A 17,803-nucleotide genomic window follows, 5' to 3' on the forward strand; every position below is an offset into this window, starting at 1 on the left:
TTCTTGATGTTTTTGATCTTCTCTGTCCCTCCATTAACAGATTCCCCTCTTGTATGTTTTTACGCCATGGGCATTTTCCGTGTGTTTTTCCTCACCGTGGCGAGAATCAGCAGCTCCAAATTTCACCAGCTTGCTCTACTTCTTGCTGCAGCCCTGGCCGTGATGGCTTTCTACTATTTTGGCTCAGAAAAGCAGAACTTCTCCAGCACCACCAAGAGAATCAAGGAGACGCAGGCGAGCCACAACTCCAACCGCAACGATGCAGACCTCTCGGTGGACACCAGATCCGATCATCCAGACGAGAACCAAGACCACGGAACACGGCTGGCCTACCATGCTCTCATGATGTTCACGAAGATTAACACGAGCCGTACGATGCAGAGCAAGTTCGAGGTGGCCATGCGCTCCTTGGCCAAACATGGCCGTTTCAGAGAAGAGGAAATTCTGGTTCTTCATTTCGTCTCAGATGGAGGCAGTAAGGAGCTGGGTGTGAGGGTGCTCCCCGAGCTGCTGCGGGATGCCACCTTTCTGTATGAGGTAAGAACCTGAGGTAAGAATCTGGACATCAACAAAAAGATCTCCAGGATGTCCAGTTTTAGTGTTGTGCTCCTTAAGACCAGCCTTCAGGAGTTTGGATCCACCCTCTGTTAGGCATTTTCTAGACTTTCTCCTCTACAGGCCGCCAATGATTGTTAGGATGTTTACAATGCTGTATTACCTTTGTCAATTCTATACATCTGCACCAGGATTATTTTTTGGTCCTAGCATGATATACACAGATTAGCCATGACATTTAAACCGCCTAGTTAGCCCTATAGTGCCACCAAAATGGACTCGACAGGACCCCTGAAGGTCTGCTATGGTAAATTATCATTCTGGTCATTAAGACTCCAGCCGCAGATCCTTTAAGTCCTGTAAATTGTAAGGTTGGGCCTCAATGGATTGGACGGCTTATACAGGACATCCCACGTAGGTATTCTTGATCAAATTGAGATCTGGGGAATTGAAAGAAAGCACTTCAATCAGGCAATAAAGTTACCATGAAGAGGTGCACTTGGGCTGAAACATCGTTTGGCTAGGTTGTAAACGAAACATCTACATGATCACTAGTGAGCCCATGGTTCTGGTAACTAGTTTACTGTTTGACCTGCCTTGGATTGCTTTTTATAGCTACTGATTATGGCGTACTGGGAACACCTAACACAGTTGGTGATGCTCTGATGCAGTTTTGTCCTTGTCCTAGTACACTTGCTTATTTTTCCAGCTTTAAACGCATCAATTTTGAGAACTGGCAGTTTACCTTGGAAAAAGAGAATCAGTTTTCTTCACATCACACCTCAACGGTGTTCATGTCATGATTGATCACTATATCTGAAACATCACTATATGGTAAACCGCAGTCTGGACCCGGACCGAGTGACAGTTCTAATTCAGATCTCTACTCGGGGAAAATTTTAGTGACTAGACCTTTTTTTTTAATTTTCATTCAGTACCCCATATTAATAGATACACACAAACACACACACTGATCAGCCAAGTCAAGTCCAGTATTTATTTTAACCATATACAGTTTAGTGAAATGAAACAACGTTCCTTCTGGACTGAGGTGATACATACAACATAAATTAACAAAACTAACTAAGAATCCTAATTAGCTGACTAGCTGGGGCAAGACAGATTGACATTTTTTAATTAACAGGAAACTATCTAAGTCCTGTACAAAAGGGACAACATACTGTACAGAGTGACAACACGACAGCATGACACATTTCAGTACTTCGTGGTGATGAGGTAATGAGTTGAGGTAGTGCTTTGTATGGAGCTTAGCAGGAAAAGAGTTCAAGGTTGTTGATCCAGCCTCCAAATTCCCCCCAGATCTCAATCCGATCGAGCATCCATAGGATGTGCAGGGCAAACAAGTCTGATCCACGGTGAAGCCCCGCTCCTGGTGTGAGACACCACAGCACACCATCAGAAGTATTTTTATATCCCTCCCTTGAGGGGTCAGAGCTGTGTTGGTGGTACAAGAGGAACCTACACGATATTAACCTTATTGCTGGTTTATGTATACAGTATATACTGTATGCATTACCTTGAACATTTTTTACCCGAGGATTAAAATAGTCTGGACCACTAGATCTTTTCACTCCTGGTTCACCAGGTGGCAGTAGCGGCATTGTATTGAAACAGACAAACACAGCAAGTCCATGTGATCTTCACTGCCCTGTGCCAACAGACAAAAAAGGTCACACAACAGACATTTCCGCCTCTGTTGCTGCCAGGGACAAAAACTCTATATCTCTCATCCCCCGAAGCTCCTGAGGGAGAACACAGATTCACTGGTGCTACGTATATCGTGCTCTTCGGTTGCTTTTTGGAAAACATCTTAACTAGGCAACATGGCTATTGTGTGAAGGGGTAATTTTGCTAAAGGCTGAAAATATGCACATGAGGAGTCACATGGTCTGACAAACTTTTACCAGTAACTTGGATGGAAAACAAAAATGATGTTTACGATTTAGATCTTGTCACATGATTGACTCGGAGAAGAACGAAGAAGCATTAAAGAGGAACGAAGAAAATAAAAAAGCTGGTCAAACAGATGTGATCTGAATCAGGTCCCATGTAAAACTTAATAGCATTATTATTATTATATTATTATTGGAAAAGCTAAATTTAACAATGATACACTGTGGCCAAAAGTATGTGGACAACTCACCATGAGACCCCTGACCCCAACCTTACCCAACACCCTTGTGATGAACTGGAACTACTGGAGCCTTCTGACCTCACTTAACGCTCTTATGTCTAAACTATCACAAATCTCAACACTTTAAAATTTAGCCTTTATCAAAAAAATGGAGCTGAATGATTATAGCAGCAAAAGGGTGTACCTTTTGGAATAAGATGTTCAATAAGCACATGGGTGTAATTTTATCTTTTTTAAATACAGTGTGTTGGATGAGCTTTATTAATAAAACATACTTACTTTATCGGTTAATATACCAGTGGGCACATGGGGGCATTGTTGCTCTGTTTGAACCGCTGGAGGTTTCTCTCTCAGCGCCTGAATACTTCTGGTTCTTCCAGTGTCAGCACAACTTCTCTTGCTCAGCATCGCCCGTGCTTAGTACCGATGCTCTTCCTGGGCTCAGGGGGGGGCAGTTAGTTGGCATTTAGCCACAAATTCAGATTACCCTAATCCGGTTCTTTTCAGCTCCACATCCTCATACGCAGACTTTAAAGTAACTAGCGTTGTGTAGAATCTCATAAAAGTCCACTCTGGGTGCTTGGCTTGTGCTACAGGGGCTCCGTGATTTATTATAATTGAGGTTTAAATGTTAGTAGTTAAATTTTAAATGTTACAAACTTTTTGTAGATTATAAAAAATATAATAAACTTAGACACCTGATATGTTTGATCCATCCTTCCTTCTGTCTACACTGCCTTCGTATATTTCTTTCCCCTTTTCTCATAAAGATTGTGGACACATGTATTATATAATTGTTATTAAATATAGTATTATGACTAAATGCATAAATATGAGCTAAATATTTAAATAAAGAATAAAAAAAATTATGTGAAACCTCTCTTTGCCATCATGAGAGTACTGAATAGATTTCTAAATACTTGGTAAGAATTTAGAACAAAAAGCTCCTAAATATCGACTCGGATCTGCAAACATGGCGTTTGCATGTTCTTTTGTCTCTTGTGTAACCTCGATGCATTGTCACACTTTCCAGCGTGTATCCCACCTACTGCTCCGAGTCCCCTGGTATAGGCCCCCTGCAACCCAGTACACAATGAGCTGTCCAGAAACTGTAATGTGTGAGAGAGAAAGCAAGTACGCTCTCTAGATCTATAGGTTCTGTCTCCCTCACGTGACAGACCAAATGTGCTCAAGGATCTGTGATGGCCATTTCAAAAGTGAGAGCCTCATCTAATCATATAGAGCCAGTTAAAGTTCATGTTTTGTCTTGGCACTTGTTTAATGTCCCTTTTCAAAGGGGTAAGGCATAAATATGGTGTTTCTTCTTTCCCCCATATAATAAACACCACTCTTCTTCAAAGGCGTTCCCCAAATTTTAGTGGTATGGGAGTGGTGGGAATATGTCCAAAAACGTATGACTATGGTCAGAAGTATTTGGACACGTGTCCACCACACCCATACGTGGTTCTTTCTCAAACTTGGAAACTCACAACACTTTAAGGATGTCTTTGACTGTGCTGAAGTCATTACCAAAAAAAAAAAAAAAACATGCAATTAAGAGTTTCCAAATCTGACACCATGGATTTTTTTTTTTCAGCATGGCTCTACTAACATGACCACGTTGTCTTCCTTATAATAAAGACTTTAGGAAACTGGTGGTAAATAAAGGCCCAAGTGAAGTCTAACTTCATCCAGGCTGCTACGGTACTATTATAACAACTATTGTTGTGATTTTTAAGGGAAGTAACAGTAGCCGAGAGCAGCTGTTCAGGAAGCTGGAGTCATACCATTCGTTCAACTGACTCAGGATCAGCCATTGCAACCTCATCTTTCATCGCCACTATAAGGAACCGAAGCCGAAAACATTCCCCCAGCAGATGGGCTGTGTTTCCAGGAAGAGCGCTGAAGGAAGTCGGGAATAACACAGACTTCCCTTGTGTAGGCGTCAGCGTGGAGTCTGAAGCCGATGTGTGCTAGCAGTTCAAGAGAGGATAATGTTGTTGAAAGAGGTTTTTAATGAACGTGCGAAGAGGTATTACAAGTAGTTTATGAAGATGATTTGAAAATGAGTCTTTAAATTTGGAGACTTTTTTTGGTTTTGTTTAGTCATTCAGTTTAAAAGTGTGCTGTGGACATAAAAATTTCAGTTACTGAACATTATTTATTCTTGGAATGTTTTTATACTTTTATAGCGTTACAGTAGAGCGTACACTTGTAACGTTAGATTTATACAGTTGGTCCCACTTCCTCCCACTTGTTCCAGACTTGTTCCTTGTGTTGGCCGTGTAAAACCCACTGAGTGACACCATGTGTATACACCTAAGGTAGTAGTGTTTTTGCACCCTGAAGCGACAGCACATATTTTGGTTTGGCAAGGTTCAGATGGTACATGTTGCCAATGCTTAGTCGACATATTGCCGGTTGTGGTTCTCCCATGCAGAATCCAACATCCAGCAGAGATAGGATGCACTGGTCTGGCCATCTAATGATTGCCCACTGACCCTGCTGAATTCAGCAGCTATGCCACAGAGTTCTCCTTTTGGGTTTGAGAAAACCTTGGCTTACGATTTTTTCATCCAGAATGCTGATTATATCATTGCCTTGCAGATCTGTTGTCCCGAATGAAAAAAAAAACTCAACACTGCCAGTCATTTTAGCGAACTCCTGAACACATAGCTCATGATACGTAGGTTTTGAATATAAGCTGATAACTGTTAGACAGTGGTCTTAAAGCAAAATTCTTTCACAATACTTTGTATTTCAGTTTAAATGCATTCCTAATGAATAAACCAGAGGTGATGGTGTGCAAAGAAACTCTCCACTAAGGAAGAAGAGGAAGAAACCTTAGAGGAACCAGATTTAAAAGGGAACCCATCCTCATCTAAAATTCACTTCTTTATTAGTAAAGTCAGGGTTGAGTTCAGTGGGGTTGGGGTTCGGACACTCAAGGTCTTCCACCGAACCACTGACAAACTACAGTACCCTTTCATGAGTTTTAAGTTTTCTACTTACAAGAACAAGACTGTAGCCATTACGAAAGGCTTTACAGAGCATAAGTAGCAGACTCATGTCAACATCAATTGTTCAAAGGCAAATCGTTGCATATTTTAAATAGAGCATTGTTTTACAATGTAGAAAGAAATAACAACCAGGAAAGACCATGGAATTAGAACCTACATCCAAACTTTTAACTATGTCTTCTTGGACATCACTTTTGACTGGAACAAGTTTGGTCCCTTAGTTCCAGTGTAGAGAAATTGTAGTGCTACAGGTTACAAACACATTTGTTTGTTTTTAGCATTGCTGGCTTCTTTAATCTGTTAACGCATTGATGTTCTTGCATTTAAACCACTTTGACTTTAATAATTCTCATGGCTTTATTCAGACATAAAAACTAGAACCGGAGCTGGCTGTAACCTGTCTGCCTTTACTATATTTACACAGCTTTAAATAGTAAACTGGGGACCAGAACATAATTAAACATTTTTTATGTGTTAAGTACAAAACTTATTTAAGTTTCAAGATGATAAAGAGACCTTAATGCTGAAAGAAATTTCTTTATTAATACCTGCTGGAGTATTATTCAAAAGGGCCTATAAGACATTATATTCTTGCCTGTCTTGATAAGATTCAGATTTTTGTGTTTCAGGTGGTGTTTCATGATGTTAATCATCTAACCGAGAAGCTCTTCCCTATAGTGGAGGCCATGCAGAAGCATTTCAGTGCAGGCTCTGGAGCTTATTACAGTGATTCCATCTTCTTTCTATCTGTGGCCATGCATCGCATCATGCCTACAGGTGAGCCGGATCCAAATTCCTCATCCTGCTGCTTCCTTTATCGTCAATAAATACAAAAGAACCAGTTTCATTGGCAGCCATACTGTACTGTACGTGTCTACACTATAAGGTTAGCTGGTGTGGTTCAACTCGAGCAGTTCATTCGTTCTCTTCCTGTCATTTTAGTAATGGTTAGGAAATTAGAAGTATGCAAGAACTTTCTTTGGATGTTTTTTGGAGCAAACTGATTCTGTTTATGATTCAACACTCTGCTGAAGTCTTCTCTTGGTTTTTAAACTTTGACATATACGCAAGGAAAGTAAATTATGAAAACTGAACATTCAAAGGTGAATGGACAAATCAATGTATGTTTATTCTTCCTTTAAGAAGTTTAAAACTAGTTTGCTTTCAAACTTGGGTGCTAATAAAAAAAGAAAGTCAGCAATGTGAAGCTCCACTGAGACAAAACACAGTTAATCCTAACACATTAATTTAGTAACCCTGTCCTAGATGGTGTTTTTCTATCTGGTTAACTGCTGAAGGAATCCTTTTGCCATTTAAAATAGTTTTTTCTTTTACATGTTCTCTTGACCATTTGGTGTTTCCAAGCTTCTGAGTTTATTCCATTGGGAATTGTTTTGATGTACTTAGGAAAAAAAAGCTAAGCAGCCAAGTCTGTAACATTAATGAGCCAGTCCAAATTGAGAAGTGGATGGCCTCTCTTGGGTGTCATTTTAACCCAGTGTATTCAAAAGTATTAAAATTCTGCGGTACAACAATCATTCAGTCCGTGACTTTGGACCCAGTTTGCATCGTACAGGAATTGGACACTAATTTTGACGCGTTGACAGTTACTCAGGAATTAGTTTGTCTCATTAGTCACCTAGTTACCCCGTCTGTGCCAAACCTTGTTTGTTTGCAGTTGCATAGTGTTCAGATTTTCCTTGACCCATTTTCCCAATAACTGCATTTTAGCTGTTTTTTTCTTCTTCTTTTTTTTTACTTGTTGCATGAGCATTTGTATTTTTTAGCGAACTGACCGTTCATAACTACCGAGGTCACAGCTGGAGTGTATGTGTTCGCAAGCACAGAAAAAGCTGAATATTCACCCCACACTGCGAGGTTGCATCTGGACATCTGCTTTTTAGAATGGACTCACAGAAATTGAGTTTTGGCTTTGATCAAGAAATAGGTCAGTACGTATCTTTCTTTTCTTCCTGCTGTTTATTTTTTACGGAACTTTCTTATGGTTTTTAATGAACGTATTTGAATGTCCATTGAATTGTGTACATCTCGACGAAGGTGCACACATCTTGTTTTGTTCGTGTTAAATATGCGGCCAGTGAAAAAGTTAGCTTTGTACTGGTAAATCACATAAGCGCACACAGGGTGCCAATATTAAATTAGGCTAGATTTTTGAATTTAAGGTTAAAAAAAAAGCTTTTGAGTTTAGAGTGTAACATGCATTCGAAAGTAATTTAATCAATAATTTACTGAAGTCATTATCCAACTAGCCTGCAGTCCAGATGGTTTTAGATCTGTCAGTCTACCAGATAAATATTTAGCAGATTCCTTTGCATCTCAATCATTCTTTTCTTTCCTGTCCATTACAACATTGCAGTTAAAAGTAGAGCAGCTTCCATATTTAAAAACGGATAAGCTTCAATCATCTCATGGACAAATATTCAGGTCAGCAACTCTAAAATCTCCATAACCAGGACCTTTAGGTAGATTGAAGTGCTGAAAACAGGATTTAAAGGAACAAACACACACAAACAAGGATGCACGATGCGAATAGTACTTTATTCATGTCCATGTTCTCAGCTTTCAGACAGATTTAAATATCTCCCAAGTAACATTCAAGAACCTGGACAACTTATTTTTCAAGAACGTTTAATTTCTTGCTTAGAAATCTTTAGTAGTTATTGACCACCTTATGTCCGCCTAAGTCTATAGACAGCACTGGTTAATTTGTACTAAATAACATGCCCAAGTTCGCTGTACCATGCCCAAGACCACCTTTTACAGCAGACTTGGGTGCCATTTTATCTGATTTAAATAAGAGCAGTCAGAACTCCTGTTCCACATACACAAAGATTTATGAAATCATGATCTAATCAACCCTTCACACCTGAACTTTGTTGTCAAGGTCTATTCAATTCAATTCAATTCAATTTTATTTATATAGCGCTTTTAACAATGGTCATTGTCCCAAAGCAGCTTCACAAAAAAAAAAAAAAAAAAAAAAAAAATTTACGATTTTTTTTTTTTTTTTTTTTTTTTAGAAAAGAAAAGAAAATATTTGGAAGTGTGTATGTGTGAGAAAAATATGTCTAGATAATAATGAAATGAATGAATGATGAATGAAATGTCTCTGATGAGCAAGCCAAGGGTGACGGCGACAGTGGCAAGGAAAAACTCCCTGAGATGGTAATAGGAAGAAACCTTGAGAGGAACCAGACTCAACAGGAAACCCATCCTCATCTGGGTGATAACAGATAGAAATAACATCAAGTGTGTTGTGCAGGTGAAAGTTTAATATATCAGAAGTTGTGTAGATTCAGTTCAGCAGTAGGTGCAGAGGGCAGATGGGGTCAGATCACTGGAAGCACAGGAGCAGGATGTGTAGCTCCAGCCATCATAAAGCAGAATCTAGCTGGAGCAGGTCCTTCTCAAGATGCCTTAGAAACCTCGCAGGGTTGGCCTTTGTCTACTGAAGCTGGCACAATCTCCAGATGTCTCAGGATGGGTAGAAAAATACAGAAAAGATGGAGAGAATTAGCGTAGTTGCCATTCAGGATAGGTGTACTGGAGTATGAGGTTATGGGATGAGTTACGCGTATGCCAGATTAAAGAGATGCGTCTTGAGCCTACTTTTGAATTGGGAAACCGTGTCTGCTCCCCGAACAGTGTCTGGAAGGCTATTCCAAAGCTTTGGAGCCAAATATGAAAATGCCCTGCCCCCTTTTGTAGATTTTAAAATTCTGGGAATTACCAGAAGTCCGGAGTTTTGTGATCTTAAGGGACGTGGTGGATTATAGCGTATCAAAAGACTGGTTAGGTATGAGGGAGCTAAACCATTTAAAGCCTTGTATGTAAGTAGTACTATTTTGTAATTAATTCTAAATTGAACAGGTAGCCAATGCAGGGATGATAATATAGGTGTTATATGATCATATTTTCTGGATCTAGTGAGAACCCTGGCGGCTGCATTTTGGACTAACTGTAGCTTGTTTATTGAGGATGCAGGACAACCACCTAGTAATGCATTACAATAGTCCAGTCTGGAGGTCATGAATGCATGAACTAGCTTTTCTGCATCAGATACGGATAGGATACTCCTAAGTTTGGCAATATTTCTAAGATGGAAAAAGGCTGTTTTTGTGATATTGAAAATATGATTTTCAAAAGACAAGTTACTGTCTAATATCACGCCCAGGTCTTTTACTGTTGAACTAGTAGTAACAGTACATCCTTCTAAACGCAGGCTGAATTGTGAAAGCTGTTGTGTGCTGGTTTTTGGGCCGATGAGCAATATCTCTGTCTTATCTGAATTTAGTAAAAGAAAGTTATTGGTCATCCAATCTTTTATGTCCTGGACACACTCTGTTAATCTAGACAACTTGGGTATTTCATCTGGTTTTGTTGAGATGTATAATTGGGTATCATCAGCATAACAATGGAAACTAATCCCATGCCTTCTAATGATGTTTCCCAGGGCAAGCATGTAAATTGAGAACAGGAGAGGTCCTAAAACTGACCCTTGTGTGACCCCATATTTCACTGGCATTACATCAGATGGTACTCCATTTAGACCTACAAAATGGTATCGATCAGACAGGTATGATCTAAACCATTTTAATGCCTGCCCCTGAATACCTATATGATTTTGTAGGCGGTCTATGAGAATATTATGATCTATGGTGTCGAATGCAGCACTTAGATCAAGTAAGACTAGTATTGAGATGCAGCCTTGGTCTGAAGCTAAAAACAAGTCGTTTGCAATCTTAACTAGTGCAGTTTCTGTACTATGATGGGGCCTGAAACCTGACTGAAATTCTTCTAGGATGTTGTTTTCCTGCAAGAATGTGCATATTTGAGCTGATACTACTTTTTCTAATATTTTTGATATGAACGGAAGGTTTGAAATCGGTCTATAATTTGTTATTTCATTCGCGTCCAAATTAGATTTTTTAAGAAGCGGCTTAATAACTGCCAGCTTCAAAGGTTTAGGGACGTGACCTAGATATAATGAAGAATTAATAATGTTTAGAAGTGGCTCTTCAACTGTAAGCATCACTTCTTTTAAAAATCTGGTTGGTATTGGGTCTAACAGGCACGTTGTTGATTTAGCTGAGGTGATAAGTTTATACAGCTCTTCCTGTCCTATACCTGTAAAGCACTGAAAATCTAAATGTGAAGCTCTAGGCTGAACTAGATCATGAGATGCTATTAGAGGTTGAACCTCTGTTATTTTCTTCCTTATGCTATCGATTTTTTCATTAAAGAAGTCCATAAAATCTTCACTACTAAAATGTTGTGGAGTACTCTCTGCAGGCATCTTAGGTTTTGTTAGGCAGGCTACTGTACTAAATAAGAACTTGGGATTGTTTTGGTTTCTTGCTATCAGTTGGCTAAGATGCTCGGTCCTAGCGGTTTTTAGAGCCCGTCTATAGCTGCACATACTGTCTTTAAACGCAATTCGAAAAACTTCTAATTTAGTTTTTCTCCATTTTCGCTCAAGGTTACGGGTTGCTCTCTTTAGGGCGCGAGTATGACTATTGTACCAAGGAGCAAGTGTTATATCTCTAACTTTTTTTAATCTGATGGGAGCAACAGTGTCTAATGTACTGCTAAAAATAGTACCCATGCTGCTGGTCACTTCGTCTAGATCGTCTGCATTTAGGGGTCTAATAAGAATTTGGGACAGATCCGGTAGATTACTTGTGAATCTGTCTTTAGTAGTCGGATTCATATTTCTAACAAATCGATAACGTGGAGAGACACAGTTAATCTGTTCTACGGGTAGAGTATATATCAGGAGGTGATGATCTGTGATATCATCACTTTGAGTTAAAATCTCTATATTAGTGACATCTATACCATGAGATATAATTAAATCTATTGTATGATTACAGCGGTGAGTTGATCTATTTATATTTTGTTTAACCCCAAAGGAATTTAGTAAGTCCATAAATGCGAGGGCTAAAGTGTCGTTAGCATCATCTACATGAATGTTAAAGTCACCCACTATCAGCACTTTGTCAGAGTTAACAATTAGGTCTGATAGCAGATGTCCAAATTCTTTAAGAAAATCAGCATATGGCCCTGGGGGTCTGTACACGGTGGCCAGAGTAAAATATAGCGCGGGTTTATTATGTATTTCATTAAGTGCAACATTAATGACGAGCACTTCAAATGAGTTAAACCTGGGCCTTATTTTCTGAGTAACAGTGAGTACATCTTTGTAGATAGTGGCGACACCACCACCGCGACCAATTAGACGGGGCTCGTGCTTATAAAAATATCCTGACGGAGTAGACTCATTCAGACCAATATATTCATTTGGTTTAAGCCAGGTTTCAGTGAGGCAGAGTGCGTCAAGGCAATAATCTGATACCATTTCATTAACAATAAGTGCTTTAGGCGTAAGGGATCTAATGTTGAGAAGTCCAAACTTTAGAGGTAGACTTCGATTACTTATTTGGCCTTTTTCTGGTTTAATGGTTACCAGATTGTTTCGGCTGGATTTAACGAATTTATTCTTTTTTCTCACTATTCGGGGAACAGACACAGTTTCTATAGTACAAGCTATGTGTGTGTGTCTATTAGTATGGTGAGTTGTATTGTGGCTGATATCTAAAGAATCTGAGGTATGACTTACCGCAAGTCATATGGTTCGTAATGTCCTGGAGATGTTGTCAGAGAGGACCGCTGCTCCAGCTCTGCTAGGGTGCAGGCCATCTGTGCGGTAGAGCCTAGGACGCTCCCAGAAAACATTCCAGTTATCAACAAAGGGTAATCTCTGTTGTTGACACCAAGATTGTAACCATTCATTGAAGGCAAATAATCTACTGAACCTCTCGATTCCTCTCTGAAATGTCGGAAGTGGTCCAGATACGACGATCTTTGTCGTGGGTGATGTGCTGCGGACCTTCTCGACCAGGCTCCTGAAGTCCTCCTTTAGGATCTCCGTCTGCCTCAGCCTGATGTCGTTGGTGCCAGCATGAAGAACCACAGCTCGAATGTTCTTCCTCAGGGCCGCAGGCACCTGTGCAGCAACATCAAGAACACGTGCACCAGGTAAACAGCGCGTGTACGCCTTACCTTTAGCTGTGGTAGCACGCACGTGCCGGACAATGGAGTCTCCGATGACCAGCGCGTCGTGTGCCGTCTCACGGAGAGGAGCGAAGCGGTTTCGGGTTGAGATCTCGAAGACGGGTGGTGGCGGAGGAGGAGAGGTCCTCGCCCGGGGCTTGGTGCGCGTCTTCCGCTGCTGCAGTATCCAGGCCTCGTGGTATCCCGGCGCCGGGGTGAAGGAAACCTGGGCGGGCTGCGTCCTCGGTGCGTTGGACCTGGGCAGAGAAGCACGCGGAGTAGAGGTTGTCGGAGAATTCTCATGCCGAGAATTTACCTGGGACAGGTGAGCGTCGGTCCGCGATGATTCCAGCGTGGCTTTCCGCTGCTGTAGCCGGGCCAGCTTCACCTGTAGGTCGCGGATCAGCTTCTCCACGGCCTCCATCTCCAAGTCCACCGAGTGCAGCTCCAATGTCTCCTCACCTGCACACAGAGGCAGAGACACAACCGACATGGTGTCTAAAAATAGAAATAACCGGTGCGAAAGAGCGTAAACAAACTTGTGATAGCTGGGCTAACGGGCTAGCGATGCTAATGAAAAGCCGGCTAGAAGCGGTGTGCTGCAAAACAATTAAAACTTATGCGAAATAAACTTATACGAAAACGATATAACACGCGTTTCGAGTGAATATATTATAAGGTAGTATGAAATACTTATCTGTTATATGTTTACTCTTCGTAAGGGGACGAAAAAGTAGAAAAATTGGTCAGTCTGGTGGAGCTCGGAAAAAAGCAGCCTCAAGGAAAGTAAAAACATAAAGGTGTTGGTGTAGAAATATATTTCTGAGACTGAACAGTGTCAAATATATTATATTTCTAAAACTATCACAGCTTATTGATGCTAATTCCCCTTCGTTCTATTTATTAATTTTATTTCCAGGTAGTCCCTGACTTATTAATTTCCTTAGGCGCGGTTACGGTTTTTGGTCACATGATGGCAGTGTAGGGAATATATATACTTTACATTGTATATATTCGTGTCAAAGGTGTATAAGGCTCACTTGGTCTGACTTATAAACAAATCCGACTTACGAACATGCTCCCGGAACGGAACGCGTTTGTAAGTCGGGGAAAACCTGTGTTTGCATTGTTGGTTTAACTAATTAAGTGTACACTTTAGTGCCTAATGAAGAAGTCAGGTAAAGTTGCTAAATAAATCAAAAGTTTAGTTTCTTTTAATATTAATCTTTGTTTTTGTACACAATTTTATTCAGACCCATTAGGGATGCAACTGTCTTGCCAGATATTGATGAGTTTGACCTGCCGATATTGGTTTTGGCCAATTTTAAATTGACTTTTCTAAGAGCTATAATATACAGAATAAAAAAAAAGTGTAACTATTCTTTAATTAAAAATTAAATTACATGCTAAAGCATTTTTTTTTTTAATGTATAAATTTCTTTAAAACTGCACTGGTTGCAGACATTGTCCGGAGCACAAGCTGTTTTACACAATTATAAGCCAACTGGACTTTTGAATTATAGGGTGGGAGAAATGCACAAAAGCCCAGGTTTGGTTCGTACCGCTGTGATTGATGTGAGAGTGCAAGAGTGTGAGGAGGGACGGATAAATTCTCTCTTTTGGATCACAGAATATTAGCTGTATTAGAAATATAATGAATAAGACTTTTGCTGTTCACATTCATTACCTGCTCATGTTCTTTAGTCGCAAACTGATTTGTTCAGTTCACCAAAAAATGGGCATGTTCATGCACATCATCATCAGACTCGTGATCTGAATTGAGACAGTAAGAGTGCTGTATGGAACCACGTGGGGGTTCGGAACAGAATCGGGTTTAGCCCGATTGAGTGTGCCCAGATGGCTGGTCATGATCGATGAAGCTAAAAATCATCTGATTCCGGTCACTGAATCATCGTTCAGAACATCTTTACCTTCCATACTTTAATGGTTTCGTTTAAAAAGGGCTAACACTAAACCGTATGGTGTGTGGAATGTGACAATATTAAATAAATAAACGTGTCAGCTACCGAGTGGTGATAATTGATAATTTCTTTATACACCTTATCATCCTGAGGTCGCGTAACACTTTTCTTCAAGTGTGTTACACCGTTCTTTACGTTGTGTGAGCAGCAGTTTCAAAAAGATGCGATTCATATTTCATGACTTCTTTGCATTCAAGCTCCGTCACCCACTGAATGAGTCTATTTCTATGTCTAGAGGGGAGTGTGTCTGTTCTCGTTGCTCTTCCCGGTCTCATCCAGCTATCGAACCCTCCCCGAACGACTAGTCAATAATGGCTAATACCGAAGCACAGTGTTTGTTTGTGCTGTAGGGAAGGGGTGACACTGTATGTCTCCTAGTCTGATATGCTCCTGTGCTTCCTGATGGTGTCCTATATACAAGTCTGTGAATATGCCAGACAATAGAGATTCCCACCATCCTGTTTGTCACCTTAATCTTAAAAATTAAGATGAAAATTAATAAAATTTTTATGTATTTACCATTTTAACATTAGTGTGCTTGCAAGTTTGGTAGGCTTCCATTCCTCGCCATACAGTACATGTTGTCAGCCAAATTCCATGTGACTGAGAGGTCACATGAAGAGGCATCTCAAGGGTAGGGGAAGAAAAGATTGTTGTAATGTAAGGAGATAATGCCTTGCTTTACCTTTCAACTTTTCAAGAAGATAAATGCGAAGACATACTGCAAAAGGAGGACCATTACAGCGGCCATGTGCCAGTGACGGACCATTGTACTCCGGCTTTGGGGCTTTTCTTTGTGTTGTGTTGTGCATTTGTGACCTACTAAGTTTATCCTCCCAGATTTCATATTAAACATTATACTTAAGGCTGATGTTGACCAGTTTGGCTGCTTTTGTGTCAAAAGGTTTCAGATGTGGCTACACTTGATTTTATACTTTTGGATCTACAGTACACACATCCGTTTGTGGGCCTTACAAAAAAGATCCCCACAGCCCTGTCCCAAAATTTAGAGTAAAGAACACACTGGCCTGAACCCAAACCTTTGGGATACATGAATTGTGTTTGCATGCAAGACTGTTATTGTGGTTCTTGCATTTCTTGCACCAGCCAGCAAGTAATAGCTTAAGGTATGTTAATCTATAACTGCTCTGAATGATTAAATTACTACAGTGAATCTAATAGGACAGCTGTGTGGTTATAAAGTGAAAAAAGTGGGTCAGAAGACACTGGCAGAACCTGAGAGATTAAGGGGTTAAGCGCACAATTAGGTTGACCGACATTCGTCCCATTTTGTAACACTCTGAATCAGCGCTTGCTGTTGTTTCCATTGGGGAAATGAGGTGGAGACTGGAGTATAATCATAATCCACTAAGTCCATCTGGACTCCCACCTGCCACATGCTGTGTTTATTATCATAGCCGCGGCTGTCTTCTTCAGTCAGTAAGCCACCTGTGTGGAGCATCATAGACTTGGGATCGCCTGGTGAGTTTGTGGCCTGGTCCTGAGTAATTAATTATAATTTAAACCAAGTAATTAATACCAAATCATGAATAAGATGCAATTTTAAACCTCCTATGTGGAATTAGGTAATTAATTAACAACAACAACAACAACAGTCAGTTGTTATTTTAAGGTCTTCTGCAACAGTTCCTGCAAGAACATTATTATCAAGTGCATTTGTGAAACACACCATCCCAGGAAAGGTCATTTGGAGTTACCGGTTTCAAAAATTACCAATTATAATATAATTATAATATATAATTATCAATTATATTTTGGACTCCTTCAGCATTGTTTTTACAGTGTAGAAATAAAAACAAATCATGAAAGACCATCAAACTTTAGACTTGTGCATGCACACCTGCTCATTAATGCAAATATCTAATCAAGCATTTACATGGCAGCAACTCGAAGTGAACTTCTATGCTGAAGTTCAACCCGAGCATCAGAATGGGAACGAAAGATCATTTCTGTCTTTAATGGTGGCAACGTTGTTGGTGCCAGACAGACTGGTCTGAGTATTTCTTGGCTTAAAGAGAATGCTCTGCAAAAGAGAAAGTATACAGTAATCAGCAGTTCTCTGGGTGTAAATGCCTTTTTAATGCCAGGGGTCAGAGGAGAATGGCCAGACTGCTTTGAGCGGATAGAAAGGCAACATAAACTCAGTTAACTTCTTGTTGCATTCGAGGTATGCCAAAAATCATCTCCGAGCACACAACACGTCAAACTTTAAACCAGACAACACTTTAAAAACTTTAAAGCAGGCTGCTCCTGTCAGCTAAAAACGTTAAACTGAGGCTGCAATTCACATGGCCTCAGCAAAACCGGCCAATGGAATAGCAGATTGGAAAAAATGTTACCTGGTCGGGTCAGAATTCAGCGTAAACAACGTAAAATCATGGATCCATTCACGGTTCAGGCTGGCGGTGGTGGTGTAATGGTGTGGGGAAGATTTTCTTGCTACACTTAGTACCAATTGAGCATGGTTAAACTCCAGAGCCTACATGAGTATTGTTGCTGACCGTGTCCATGCCTTTTTGACTGCAGGATAAATATTACATTTTACAAAGCTTAAGTCATCTCAGACTGGGTTCTTGCACATGACAGTGAGGTCACTGTACTCAAAGGGCCCTATATATTGTAAAATCAAATGGTGTTTCTGCGTCATGGTTGTTTTTGCATCAGCAGAGTCTGGCCGTCCTATCTCTCATTTCCGTGAACTCATGACTAAAGGGCCTAAGGGTGATAAATTAATTTTGTCCCGCAGGTCGTAAACACACCTTAGATCCTCTCCACTGCCCTCATCACTCAGTTTTATCATACTAAATGTTTGTAAAGAGGTAATGAGTATAAATAGGTCATTGCTTATTATATTAGCAAGAAACAATGGATTAGTCAAAAAAAGGTAGCTTTTTTTTTTTTTTTTTAAAGATGTATGGTTGATTGCATTTATTGTTCTCTTTTCATGCCATAAATTCTGTCCTATGATTCTTGCATATGTTTTACATCATCAGACT

The 17,803-nt window shown here is 40.1% G+C and overlaps 1 protein-coding gene across 2 annotated transcripts in view; it reads left to right on the forward strand.

Moving 5' to 3' along the window:
* Positions 1-17,803, forward strand: part of xxylt1 (xyloside xylosyltransferase 1) — a 35,084-nt gene that overhangs the window by 480 nt on the left and 16,801 nt on the right. For both annotated transcript variants that reach the window (XM_053513650.1, XM_053513649.1), the window contains exons 2-3: positions 41-537; positions 6,360-6,507. In XM_053513650.1, the coding sequence (XP_053369625.1) occupies positions 67-537; positions 6,360-6,507 (619 nt within the window). In that variant the 5' untranslated portion in view covers positions 41-66. The remainder of the gene's footprint in view (positions 1-40; positions 538-6,359; positions 6,508-17,803) is intronic.

This window comes from Clarias gariepinus, chromosome 15, assembly GCF_024256425.1.
Source record: "Clarias gariepinus isolate MV-2021 ecotype Netherlands chromosome 15, CGAR_prim_01v2, whole genome shotgun sequence".
NCBI classification, from domain to species: Eukaryota; Metazoa; Chordata; class Actinopteri; order Siluriformes; family Clariidae; genus Clarias; species Clarias gariepinus.